This window comes from Bombus pascuorum, chromosome 17, assembly GCF_905332965.1.
Source record: "Bombus pascuorum chromosome 17, iyBomPasc1.1, whole genome shotgun sequence".
In the NCBI taxonomy this organism is placed as follows: Eukaryota; Metazoa; Arthropoda; class Insecta; order Hymenoptera; family Apidae; genus Bombus; species Bombus pascuorum.
Genome location: NC_083504.1, coordinates 1,194,659 through 1,209,116, shown reverse-complemented (window position 1 = coordinate 1,209,116; position 14,458 = coordinate 1,194,659). Strand labels below are relative to the sequence as shown.

General features: G+C 36.0%; 2 protein-coding genes across 8 annotated transcripts in view; both read right to left on the bottom strand.

Annotated features, from left to right (window-relative positions):
* Nucleotides 1-14,458, bottom strand: part of LOC132915408 (tyrosine-protein kinase Btk) — a 358,897-nt gene that overhangs the window by 52,269 nt on the left and 292,170 nt on the right. The window lies entirely within an intron of this gene.
* On the bottom strand, nucleotides 2,847-4,052 carry LOC132915437 (leucine-rich repeat-containing protein 15-like). Its single transcript, XM_060975220.1, has one exon. The coding sequence runs from the start codon at nucleotides 4,050-4,052 to the stop codon at nucleotides 2,964-2,966; it is 1,089 nt and encodes a 362-aa protein (XP_060831203.1). The 3' UTR covers nucleotides 2,847-2,963.

Sequence of the window (14,458 nt, the reverse complement as noted above, 5' to 3'; positions counted from 1 at the left end):
AAGTTCTTCTGCAGGAATGGAGCAATATTGTACCTGAATTCACTAAAAAATTAGTCCACTCGATGCCCAGAAGATTAAAGGAAGTCCTTAAAAGAAAAGGACTGCCAACAAAATATTAGAAGTTTATTATGTAATTAGTTATAAGCGTAAATATTCTACTGTGCCAATACTTTTGTCCACCCATAAAATGTTCAAAAAATATATTTTTGTTATTATTTTGCGTATTATTTTATTTATATTGTTGCTCTTGTTATGTAATAAACTAGGATAGATAATAAATAAATACGTCAAAAAGTTTTTTGTTTAAATCAATTTGTTTAATAGTTATAAGCATTTGTATCATAACAATCTTGCTGTGCCAATACTTTTGTCCAGCACTGTACTTCTTTGTTCCTGACTATATTGTAAATGAAAATACAATTCTTTGGCCATAATATTGCGTATATTACAACAATGTCTACATAAAACACATGACTCAGAAGCGGGAATTCAAAATGTATGAACAAGGTAATGGCGAATGCAAATAATTATATAAACAACTCACGTTTTTTCACAGCTAAAGAATTTATAAGATTTATAGATTTGTCTGATAACGTAGACAATGGCAGAATGAAATTAAATTTAATGGCGTTAATTGGCGGATTTGTGAAATATTATTCTTAACAGAGACTTCTTTAAGACTCTGCTTCTTTTATCAAAAATATTCAAGTTACTTCGTTTACGTATCCTACGATATACGACGTTACGTTTAACCGTTCGAGCGCTATGATAGCATATATGCGTTCCCACATAACCATTCAAGTTAGGTTATGTACGCATATATGTGTTCTCACATAACCATTCAATTTAGGCTAATGTGAGAAAAGACGTATGGATGTTATCCACCTGACATTCTGATGATTTGAAACAAAAAGAATTAATTATCAAACTGGCAAATCAAAGCGAAAACCAAAGTGTGTAGCAGGTTACAATGCCGTGATGGGCGCAGTCGATAAAATCGATATGATTTCGAGTTCACTTCGCTGCGTTCGAAAAAGCACAAAATGGTATAAAAAATATTTTTTCCACCTTTTAGACCTCGCTATATGTAATGCATATATTCTTTACAAAAGTTCTAATAATAAAACTGGGACATTTGAACATTTTCATCTGCTTCTCATAAAAGATATTTTACACAAATACCCGCCACGCAGAGTAGAGGCTAAAGGAGGAAGAGTTGATTCGGACGACCTACCATTTCGGTTAACGGAGAGACATCTTCCTACATCCTGCGCAACTAAAGAAAATAAACATTCTTCACGACGAAGTTACGCTGTTTGCACTGAACATAATCGCAGAACTGACTCGCGTTACGAATGTAAGAAATGTAACATTGGCTTATGTGTTGAACCCTGCTTTCAGATTTACCATACAATACAAAATTATTAAATTTTCAATTTAAAAGATATAATTTCAAACTTTGATATTGTTCATGTTATTATTGCTTAATGAAATAAATGGTTATTAAGGCTTTTCAGATCACTACATAACTTATTTTAGTTACAATCAATATTTTTCAATGAAAATTCTGTCTACTCAACTCGCGCTCTTTCGTAAAACATATGCAGCCCACGTTATGCTTGTTCGTAAAGAATTCACGGCGCACGCTCAACGTCGGACAACGCAGCTAGGTAACCTAGGACAAAGTGCTAAGTATTAAGCTTGTGGCAAAATCAGCAGCAACGAATTAAAAGAAATATCCATTCGCGACTAAATTAGCAGCTCATGTAATTGAAGCGTTTTATGTTTTAGGTTAGGTTAGAACAGCTCTAATTCCAGAAACTAAATGCTACCATTAATTATTATGCCGTGGCAAGGAGGCGACACTTGTTCACTTGGGAATTTCTAGAGTATCAATTTCCACTTTTTCAGCCGATGAACACGTTTCACTTGATAATATCTGAATTTTCACTCGTCAATCGTCCAAATCTTCATGTGAGAAACCATTCTTTTGAAAATTAAAAGAGAAAAAAAGAAGAAACGAGAAAGGAGAAAAAAGAAGAATAAATCTCTCAACGACTCGAAATTCTGTCTTAGAAGATCCATAGATCTTCTGTCAACGGAGATTAAAGTAAAATTCCCATTTCGAAATCTACATTTATATTGGGTTGGCAACTAAGTGATTGCGGATTTTGCCATTACCACCTAATGACAAAATCCGCAATCACTTAGTTGCCGACCCAGTAGTTCCTAAAGCAAACTTAGAATCGTGTCTCCAGCCAGAGACTCAGTGGAGGACAGAGAAATTCGAATGCCATTTAGAGGATATGATTTTAAGACTTTGGCAAATTTGGCGACAGGAGCCTTCTCTTTGCTTCACAAACATTTGATCTTCGTTCGAAAGGGATTTACATGAGCCACGAAATTCGCGAACGTTCTGCACCCTCTTACAAACTGAAGAACCACGATGAACACCAATTCAACGATATTTCTTCCACTTTGTCCAATCTATTTCCTCAATCTCATCGAATAGAATTCTCAAGAACGTGGTTGCACGTACAACCGTTAACTTTCCTGATACTTTCCAATCAAATGGTAGCGTAAAATCGACAGGGAATCCAGTCCAAGTTCCAGCGATGTCCCAACCAGTCAGTGACAGAAGGCTACTGGTAGATTCTTAGTTCAACCGACGTGGACACTCTCGATGATCGTTTAGCCACCCAAGTGACTTAAGATAACTGAGATTGTACTGGATTTGCGAAACTTGGAACCTGCAGGCTTTCCATTCAGTTGCTTCTGTAATGTAGGTAACTGTAAGGTCGATCCTGGTCTTTCAAATGTCAACTTGCTGCTTCACTTGTTTAAGCTTTTCTAGGAACGTTTAGAACGGTTACCGTCTGAATTTCCATTCGAGTTCCTCTGGATCACGTTCCATTGAATTAAACGACCCTCACATATTTATTGATTTGTTTATGGTGTCAGGTTTATGAGTATATTATGGTGGAAGAGGACAATCCAACGACGTTTTCATTGATGTCACTGAGATTGTTATGAATGAAATGGAAGGATTCTATATTGCCACTGTTAAAAGCTGCAGGATCTACGATGTCAATGAAATTGTAAGACAAATCTAGATCATACAATTTGGCCAGTTTGTCAAAGATTCCGACGGTAATATGGGTCAGTTTGTTCCTCCTCAAGTTCAATTTTCTCAAGCTAGACAGATTGTCGAAGGACCCAGGTTCTATGTCAGCGATCTCGTTAAACTGAAGGTTCAGCATCTGCAACGAGTCCAGGTCATCAAAATCTCCTTTGAAAATGTTCGTCAGTGAATTGTAATCGAGAAACAGAGCGGTCAATGCTTTCAGTCCACGAAACGTGCCAGGTAGGATCTTGCTTATAAGATTATATTCCAAATGCAAATGAGTGAGTTCGTGTAGCTTCTCGAAGCTGCCGGGCACAATCTTGCCGATCCTGTTGTTATCCAACCTAAGAAACTGCAACAGATCGGTCAGGTCAACGAAAGTGTCTTGCTCGATGGACGTTAAGCGATTGTATCTGAGGAACAGCCACTTCAGATAGGGCAATCCATCGAATGCGTGTTTGGGTAGGTGATCGATCCGATTGAAGCTCAGATAGAGAGCCTTCAGCTTCTTCAGCTCGGAGAACAGATAAGGTTTCAGACTGACTCGGTTGTTGTCCAGGTGCAGCTCCTCCAAATCCGCTAATCCACGAAAGGACAGCTTCGTTAGTGTGGAAATTCGGTTGCCGTGACCCAGGCTCAAGCTGGTTGCTGTCAAGTTCTCGAACGCGTCCTCACGCACCTCGATTAGGCTTAGATCGTGGATGCTCAAGCTGTTCGCTTCCCCGTGTTGGCTGACATTCACGAGAACATCCTCCTCACGGCAGATCGTGTAGTCGTTGCTTTGCCTACACGTCACCACGTCTGGCGACGACGACAGGGATGTTGGTATGACCAGCGAGAGAACAAGCAGCCACATCACGATGCAAACCTTCTGACCAGATACCGGGTTAAGCCACTGTCTGCCATCGTATCGCTCTGTTATATGCATTATGCATTGACGAGTGCGCGCGCACATGTGCCATGTACACGGTGTCTAGGGCTATTACTTGTCGGCCGACGATAAGCAGGAAGCGGTAGCTTCGATGCTGTAATTGGGATCGTTGACTTGGGGTGTCTTGATTGCTACGGATGGCATTTCGGTAATTCGTTTGATAGTCTTAGCTTTTATTGCCGAAATATAAATAGTTTGATTGGTATATTGCAGAGGGAACGATGAACTGCTTCTTGTTTTGTCAAGGGTGCTCATGAAGGCTTTTACTTTCTATTGGGTTGGAAACTAAGTGATTGCGGACTTCGCCATTAGGTGGTATTCAGAGAATCCGCAATCACTTAGTTGCCAACCTAATGGAAAGTAAAAGCCACGCTTTATGAGCACCTTTGATAAAACAGGAATCAGTTCAATGCTCCCTCAGGAATATGCCAACCCAATATTGGGCTGTCTTCGTTTCTACGGATGGCATTTCGGTAATTCGTTTGATAGTCTTAGCTTTATATATAGTATATATAGTTTGATTGGTATATTGCTGAGGGAACGATGAGCTGATTCTTATTTTATCAAGGATGCTCATGAAGCCTGGATTTTATTTCCTATTGGGACTTTCTATGGCAACTAAGTGATTGCGGACTTTGCCATTAGGTGGCATTGAGAGAATCCGCAATCAATTAGTTGCCAATCCAATATTTCGGTTTCTGATGCTGGTTATATGTATATGTACATGTAGACATTGCAAGCGTGTTTTACTTTTTATAGTTATACCATTTGATTAGTGTACGATTGGAGAAAGAATGAATTGGCTGTTCTTTTTCGTCGAAAAGGTTCCATGCTTTAATTTGTGAAATTGGATTCAATTGATTCATGGAAGCCTTCTTTCAAGAGAAGTCACTCTGTAGATGAATCTGGCAGATAAAGGCAGCTTAAACAATTCCACCTTAAACAATTGGTCTGCAAAACAGCAAATGCTTCGATAGCTGTGTTCTGAGAAAGATTTTCCGCGAATCAGATCATTCGACGAATATAAACGATAGATAAACCTTGTACATTTTGTCTATTGATTACTTCTATCCTCGTATCTGACAAACAAGTTAAGGTTCCAACTATGACAATTTATAAGAAAAGTTCTCTGCTGCTTCTTTTTCATTGGCAACTAAGTTATTAGTTGCCAACCGAATAATTAGATTGAGAAGCAGTTGCGACAAATTCAATCGTAACGTGTACCATTTTTTAGATTAACGAGAGGTCCAGAGTATTCGAATCGCTTAAGCAGCTGACGATTAATACGGCCGCGTTAAATCAGCTCATTTGTATCGTTCTGTGTGTACCTAGTTTCACTAAATGTATCACGTGTCCATGGTGCAAATGCCTTTCAAACTCGGTGCTGTCCAGCCATCCGGTCGACACCGCAATCGACATGAAACTCTTCCATCGATTTGTTTATAAATTCGAGACACGTGCTCGTGACTGCATGAAATTAGAACGTAATTAAACCTATTGAGAGCGTGATTATGGTCGATGGAAGGTATTTTCGGATATATTGGGTTGGCAACTAAGAGATTGTAGATTTTGTCAATACCACCTAATGACAAAATCAGCAATCACTTAGTTGCCAACAGAATAGACACAGCAACAGAAGGAACCAACTTTGCCCCAACTTTTCAAATATTTCTTTTTAAGATTCATAACTGTTGAGAATTGTGGATCTTAATCGCCAAAATAAATGTATAAGAATACTTATATTACATTTAGAATTGATATCAAAGTAGTTTCAGATTCATTTGATATGAGATTGACAAGATATTCGTGGATACACATTTGCACGCGTCTCAGCACTCTCTTTGTCTCGCAATCTTCTATTGGCTTGGCAACTAAGTGATTGCGGATTTTGTCATTAAGTGATATTGACAAAACCCGCAATCACGTAGTTGCCAACCTAATAGGTGAAAAGTGTAGGATACGATTTTCTTATGTAAAGCTTAATTTTGAAGAAAATTGTTTTTGAGAAATTGTTCACCTACATAGATAAAATACTTAATTGATAACATTTTCCCTCCTGTTTTCTTCAATTCAATTATTTCTTATAAAAGCGTATACGCACTTTCAAATTAATTTTCCTGAAAACTAAATCATAAATTACAAACATTTAAATGAATTATGAATTTTAATATGATTTCCCTGAAAACTAAATCGTAAATTACAAACATTTAAATGAATTATGAATTTTAATATGATTTCATTTCGCTTAAGAAATCAATCCTTGTTCGTCCTATGATATTCCAATATTAAGATAACATCAGTTCGAAATTGCACCATAACCTTACTTTTCAAACTGCTTTATCGTCTTTCCCTTACAACTTTGGAAATCGATGGTCATTTTATCAGAACTTAGCCGATTATTTCGACCGATATACGATGAAAAATCGACGTGATTCGCTGATAGGACTTCTTATGAAAGTTGGTGTTGGCGAATGGAAAATTAATTATCCGAAAGTCGAAGTTATCGCGTCGTGTCGACAGAATATATACTTCGCGCTCTATCGAAGCTTCTCTGAAACTAATTATTTTGCAGACACGTCGAGTTTTCGTGCTGCGCTCTGGCAATGTTTGGCATTCATATTTGCGTATCGTGGCTGCACGTTGCTTTCATTTTCCTTTATTTATACTCGACGCTTTGGTTTTAGCGCATGGCCACCCATTTTCAAGCGCGATTCTCGTTGCGTCGATGTTCTCGATCTTCTCAGCCGTTCCACCTGCGATTGGTTTTCGCTTGTTCGTTGAAAATTGTTACTACGATACGATGATAACGACAAACCATCACAATTTCACACGAAACACTAGACGTATTTTTTTATCGATGTTTTACCGATATTAAAAGATCGCGCTATTTTGTTTGGTCTGCAGACAAAATATTAAATTGGAGGTTTACGTGGAATTTTAAACGGACTTAACCTCTTCTTGTGCTTTAACACTAGAACTACCGATAGTTAACACGAAGCTATTTCTAACTAAACCAGTGAAAATGACTGGTCTTTAAAAAATACGTAATAATAGAATATTTTTATATTTATTGATTTATTATTTTCTTACGGGAGGAATTCCATGTTATGTAGTACATTTTTGGTATTATTAATATCATCTGGGACCATTATTCCTAAACGAAGATTGGCAAGTTTATAAAATTGTAGAAACAGTCATTTTGACTGGTGTGATATTTATGATAATATGGGGTTCGATAAACAGATTGCAGCACCCTTTTACACTTTGACAAGTACCAGTCATTTTGACTGGTATTGGTATAAGTAGCCTTGATACAAAATTATTTTCAGTTTGTATATATAAAAACCAAAATAAGATTCATTATATTATTCTTTTAGTTATCGTTGCTAAAGTCATTACATCATTGCAGAAAAAAATATAACATGAAGTAAGACTTTTAAAATAAAATTGTAAAATCAATCAATTTGACTGGTGTGGTGGTAGTTCTAGTGTTAACAAGTCTGACTCGTGATCTTAGCACAAACATGAATATCACTAACCAGGCTCGTCAACAAATAGCTTTACATTTGCCAGAGTGTTTTAGGAAGCATCATGGAGGTTTTTTAGAGTTGTAAGTATTTTCTTATTAGATATTAATTCAAGGTGAATATTTCTTATAATTGAATTTTTTGTTTATAATATGGTATTTATTTTTAGGCGTACTATTATTACATTCCTTAGGACAAAATAACATTTGAAGATGTTTGAATTTCTATTGAAGTATTGTTTATTCATGAAATATAATTTTGGAACTGTCATCTATTACAAAATATAATATATTTATAATATCTACAAAAAGAAAAAGGATTAAAGTTTATTTCCACAAGTTTGTGACTGTTGATTAAAAAGAAAACACCCCACTGACCTCACTAAAAAAATAAAATAGTCAAACTCGAAAATGGTATCCCCTTGCGAGCAGCCATCCACATATTATTTAGCAATTAGGTTAAGAAAATTTATCAAATGTCCAGCTGGACAAATTGTAAAGTACAAATTAAATAATAAAAAAAAAAAAATTGTGACTTCTCGTGCATCTGGTTTTGAATATCTGGTTTGTTTACTACACTTTGATGCCTACCGTTTGGACCCGAGTTTCGTCGAGTTAAATGGCATGGGAAGGGGTTAATGAAACTGACGAAATATTTCTTCTTTTTGTAATGTGATCCGATGAAAGATGGTTGAAGTAATAGAACAAAAGGGGTGAAATAATATACAGTGGCTGACGAAAGTATTCGAACGCTTACACTTACAAATTTCAATTAATAAAATAAGGTGTACTATCTTCACACAAAAGTATTCGAACGCTGTAACACTGCTGATAGCTTTTCATCTTCCTTTGCACCGAATGTAAAGATCATTGCTAAATGAAAATATTCGTACGTTCAATTGATGTTAGATGTCGTTTCAGTAACAGTAACGTAAAAGTGTGCACAATAGCATTTAAAATAAATACCAGAAAGTGTGAAACAAAAAAGTGTGAAAGAGAAATAATATCCGATTACATGAGGACGGCAGATCATATAACGAGATTGCCAGAATTGTGAACAGAAGCAAGTCCATGATACATTATATCATAAAAAAGTCAAAAAACGAGGGAACATTTGTAAACAAAGGTCGATCAGGTCGACCAAAGAAATTGACTGGAAGAGAGGAGAAAGTTATCATTCGCGAATTAAAAAAAATCCTACTTTATCCGCTTCTCGACTCGCAAGTATGGTAGCTGATATGTTTCATAAAGAAGTTCACCCGGAATTATGTCGACTGATCTTACGAAATAATGATTTTCATGACAGAGCCATATATTAATGAGGTAAATCATAAAAAAAGATTGACTTTTGCAAAAACCTCTATTAATAAAGATAATTCTTTTTTGGGACAAAGTCATCTTTTCGAAAAAGTCAAAGTTTAACATTTTTTGCTCGGATGGACAAAATTATGTGCGGAGAGAATCAAATACGGAATTGGAAATTCGACATTTACATGAAACATTGAAACATGGAGGTGGATCGTTCATGGCGTGAGGCTGTACTGCTGACAGTGGCACCGGAAATTTGATATTTATTGATGGAATACTTGATAAATATAAGTATTTCAATATTTAAAAAAATAACCTTAAAGAAAGTGCCCGTAAATTAGGATTATTGGAAGATTTCCACTTTCAACAAGATAATGATCCTAAGCATACTGCTAGAATTGTGAAAGAATGGATCGTATATAACACGCCACACATGTTAATTACTCCACCGCAAAGTCCAGACGTAAATCCGATTGAAAATTTATGGACTGAAATCGGAAAAAGATTAAATAAATTCCAGATAACCACAAAGCAAGTATTGAAAGATAAAATTATAGAAATATGGAATTCCGTTGAGAGTAGTTTTACAAAATCATTGGTTTACAGTATGGAACGTCGATTGAGACACGCTATCGCTGCTAAAAGTGGTCCAACAAAATATTAATATTAATTTATTTAATAATATATGTAGCGTTCAAATACTTCTGTCAATCACTTACAGTGCGTGTTTCTAATAAATATATCAACTCCTACCTACGTTGTTGAAACCTTTTCAAATTTTACTGACATAACCTCAAAACTTCCTACTGACATCTGCTTGTCTAAGCAAATTACTTTAATGTACATTATTTCAGCCATTCAAGTTTGCACATGTAAACGTTTCAATACTTTCGTGAGCCACTGTGTATCGAGAATATAGTTGAAACTTCATTGTTTTGCTTGTAAAAATAACACTCGACCGCTGTCAGTCATTGCACCCTTGCCATACTGCAATCAATTAAATCGTAATTTACTGAATCCACTGAATGATAAATAATTATCGTTACGATGAATTACAGTACGGAACACCTATCTATCTGCGGGAATAAAAATTCAGTGAAATCGAAATTCCGTTGCAGAGAAACCTTATAATTTCCCTTCTTTTTTCTTACAGTGATTTATCGTTACCGAACACCAGACACGTCCCCCTCTGTTTTATATTTTCCATTCTTCCCTTAAAAAAGATTTTTCATGCGCGTGCTCTGGCGCGCTAAGGGAACAAATGTCAGCAGAGAAAAATGCGGCACGAAATTTGACGCGACACCCATCGTAAAACAAGAGAAAAGACAAAAAGCCATTTCATTTGTGAAACATTTGTGTAATTCCATAGGAATTTCGTTCCGTTCGTCCAATTATAGGGACTATGGGAGTTTGTCTAACTTGGCGTTGCTCTCCGTCTACGGACAAGTTTCCACGATTTTCCACCGTTTAAACTTGACTGTTTTATGCGTTTCGTAACGTTGCGTCGCCTGATTGATTCCTTGCTGCAATGGCATAGTCCTTCACGACATTTGTCCAATTCGACCTGTTTGCTCCACCGCAAATGGAAACCCATAATTTACCAATATTATGTTCAGTGGATTTCATAATAGCGCTTTGCTTGCTTCCGCGCCTATGTGTATTTACGTGTGTGCGTGTGTTTGCCTATTTACCCTTCGGCCTTTCTGTGCCTATACATGTGTGTTTGTGTACGTATTTATCGATACGCGTCCTGCTTTCTGCACACGCACACACGCCAATATATTCCAGTCGTTTTTTATCGTTTTATGTACATGTGTATGTCAGTGTAATTGGATATCTTTTATATTCGTGTCTCGTATACATACATTTTTCATTTCTTTGAATATTGTCTGTTCACCTGATTATATCTAATTAGGTATAACGGCGGCCCATAAGCATCGGGTTACTTGATATGACATTTTTTCGTAACATTAAACATCAGGTTCCATGGATTTCAATTTATTTTCAACTTTCTATTGGAAAAATTAAAATTCTCCTTTTCCAATATCTTCCTATCCTTTCGCCTTTTGCTTCGTTTTCAGCTGGAACACCTTCATGGGCGGGAATTCCAATGAAACACAGTAGAACGAAGCAACGTGGCCGACTTTCGCGATGTAATACACATATCATATGAAAATATAACCCGATACGCGGATTTGTTTCACTTTTTTACCAAGCGAACAGTGAACTTTCTAGCGAGTAATCGTTGTGTATTATTGGGTTGGCAACTAAGTGATTGCGGATTTTGTCATTACCATCTAATGATAAAAGCCGCAATCACTTACTTGCCAACCCAATAATAACCAGGTAACTAACCTCGAATCGATACCGGTTTTGTTACCTTCCTGTTAATCCAGATCGAGCAACTTTATTTCCTGGTTTGCTAATTTAGTTGATCAAACATTCATAGATACAAAATACTATACGACCTCAAGATAGTAAATTTTAGAATTTTTCTAAGATCTTTCTTTATTTTTTCTTCTTTTAACAGGTTTCACATTTTGTAGTACCATGTTCTACTTCGTTAAATTCACTGTAACCTTCATTTCTTGTTTCTTTGATAGATACACATCTCATACTTTAGTTTTCAGTGGTTCTGCTATTCATTCTTTGCGATTCCAATTACATTTAACATTTGCTCATGACCGATTCATACTTTGCCATTATAGTTTTATACTTGACTAATTTTCAACCAGATTCAGAATTTCTACAGATTTATTTGAACTTTCTATGCGTCTCATTAAAAATTTCCTCAGTGAGGTTTCAATACCAAAACTCAAAGGAGATAATGGATATCACTAATACAATTATATATAAATATTATTTAATACAATTACAATTACAATTATATATTAATATTAAATATTGTGTCTGTGTAATATTACGTACCATTTTGTGTATTTTAAATCGTAATCTTTCATGAGAATATAATTCCAACCAATTCAACGTTTCCTTCATAATCTGTATGAAATGATCATGTATTACACTTTATATGAGATCAGCAAGTGTTCCAATATTTACAAACAGGAGTATGTGCTCTTAACGGCGTCAACGTTATCGGCTAAGTCAATTAAATCAAACCCGTGCTTCACCGGCCAATCCCGTGGATATCGTGAACGATACTTTTTAGCCGGCTTAGAGGACCTGAATCGACCGATAAAATCAATCGATTGACGTTTCAAGTCGCATCCCCTGTTCGTTAGAAAAATTCTCGAACCAATTTAAGTTTCCCCGAGAGCTGATAGGTGTGCTTTGTTTCAATCCAGTGTCTAATAAAAATAACCAAGCAAAAATAATGGATACGGCGACGGAAGGAACCAACTTTGCCCAACCTAACCCCAACTTTTCAAATATTTCTTTCTAAGATTCATAACCGTTGAGAATTGCGGATCTTAATCACCGAAATAAATGTATAACAACACTTGCATTACACTTAGAATTGATATCAAAATAGTTTCAGATTCAATAGATATGCGATTGACAAGTATTCGTCGATACACATTTGCACGCGTCTCAGCACTCTCTTTGTCTCGCCATCTTCTTTACCACATTACCAACGGAACAGTTGCATTCTTCTGTTTTACGAGACGCTGTGCACGTACATACTGCCACACACTCTTACTCACATATGTGTGTCACTACTGCGCGGCTAATCTAATATAGCATACAAAATTACACATATCTCAATATTAACTTTAAAATTTGTAATTTTCCATACAAACAAAGACGAACAAAATTTCTAACACAATAAAACGAAATATTGGGTTGCCAATTAAGATTTTGTCATTACGTGGCATTGACAAAATTCGCGATCACTTATTTGCCAATTGAATAGATACAAATCGAAGCTTTTGACATATAGTACGGACACATATAGAAATGCATAGGTCGCATACAGTTTCTTTACGTTTAACCACACAATTCGTGACTGCACAAGATCGAGAATGTCCTAAGATACTCGTAAACTACTTCACACTCGCGTACGACAGTTGAGCTGAGCGAGATCAGCTGTCCTTTGTGTGCACGAAATTCTAATTCTCTGTTCACTATATACATGTCATAGTTAACATAATGACGATTATGTTTCACACAGATAAAAACAGACAATTGTTCCATCCGATAAATATTTATAACATATATACTACCTTTCTTTACATATTTCATATGTATATGTATTGGATCGATAAGAAAATTCGTGACGTTTTTCACAATCGATATGTTCCGTGGCAGATTTTGAAAAGATTGCAAGAGGACTTCCCTTTGCACAAATTTTATTCATATTTAAAAGAAATACTATGTGTATTTCAGTCGATAAGATGTGTATGCCATAAAAATACATTTCCTTCAAATTGTGCTCAAAGTTCGTTACTAACTTTTTGAATAATCTCATATTTTGTACTTGGATTCTGTAGCTTCACTACATAACGCTAAACTAGTATGTAATAATTTCTCCATCGGTAACGACGAATCTGAAATTTATTTGCCAGAAGCTAATACGAATTCTCTTCTTTAGTGAAGCTATTAAAATCCTTCACTCGAATAGAACCATCGATACGATAGCTTACCGATATTCGTCCTGAAATACTATAATGTTTTCCCAGGAGTACAGCGATATGACAGGACAATAAAACCTGAAAAATTACGATGCAATCTCTGCAACGGAATGAATACACGTATAGGTAGATATACGCAGGTTTTTACCACGTTACACGATAATGCATGTACCGTTCGTAGGTAAGAATGGCCGCAAATTAGAAAATGAAGAAAATTTGGGAAGAAACGTAGAAGCGGGATTTTTATCTCCTCTGATCTCTCCCTGTTAAATCTTCTTTCATCTAAAATTCATCTGGACGAGCCCAGAAGTAATATAAAAGGGAGATTCTTAAGTAGCCTCGTTAAGTTTACGGCGACCGTATCGTCATTTTTATGTCACAAAATGTAAACGTACACTTTATACGAACATCAGTAGTTTATGTCGTTTGAACAGATATTAGACGGCCTATTCTAAACCGAAACCTTTTAATCGAAGTAAAAACTATTAGAATAAATGGATACGATCGCCCTCCCAATTCTAAATTTCTTCACTTTAATTTCGTAAAAAGTTGCTGCTTCGAGGTAGAACAATTTTACAGCCACAAAGAAAAGTAGACCTCAAGAGCTAATGATGCTGTAAGGTAAAATAATAATAATATGATTGCACTATGGAAGAAGTAGAATATAATTATTTTGCTAATAATACCAAGGCACTGAAGAGAACCAGACAAATTGTAGTGTTGTCACAAACTAAACGAACATTTTCGGATTTAGACAAATCAGAACGAGACATGTTAACATTCTAATATAACTTGTAACTCTTCCTGATTAAAGAAGCTTAAAACGGAAGTAGGGAGTGAGATCGTAAGAGGCTAAAAACAGAGATTGTTATAAAAAAGAACGAGGGTCAGATTTGTCTAGCTGAAGCGAGTTAAGCTGTGCAGGAGTTGAACTACCTTAGCATTTGGGTTTAATGACTTATCGTCTGCGATAGTAC

Excerpts from the sequence above, each read along its gene's own strand:
- LOC132915437 (XM_060975220.1), bottom strand. The coding sequence starts at position 4,052 with ATGCATATAACAGAGCGATACGATGGCAGACAGTGGCTTAACCCGGTA.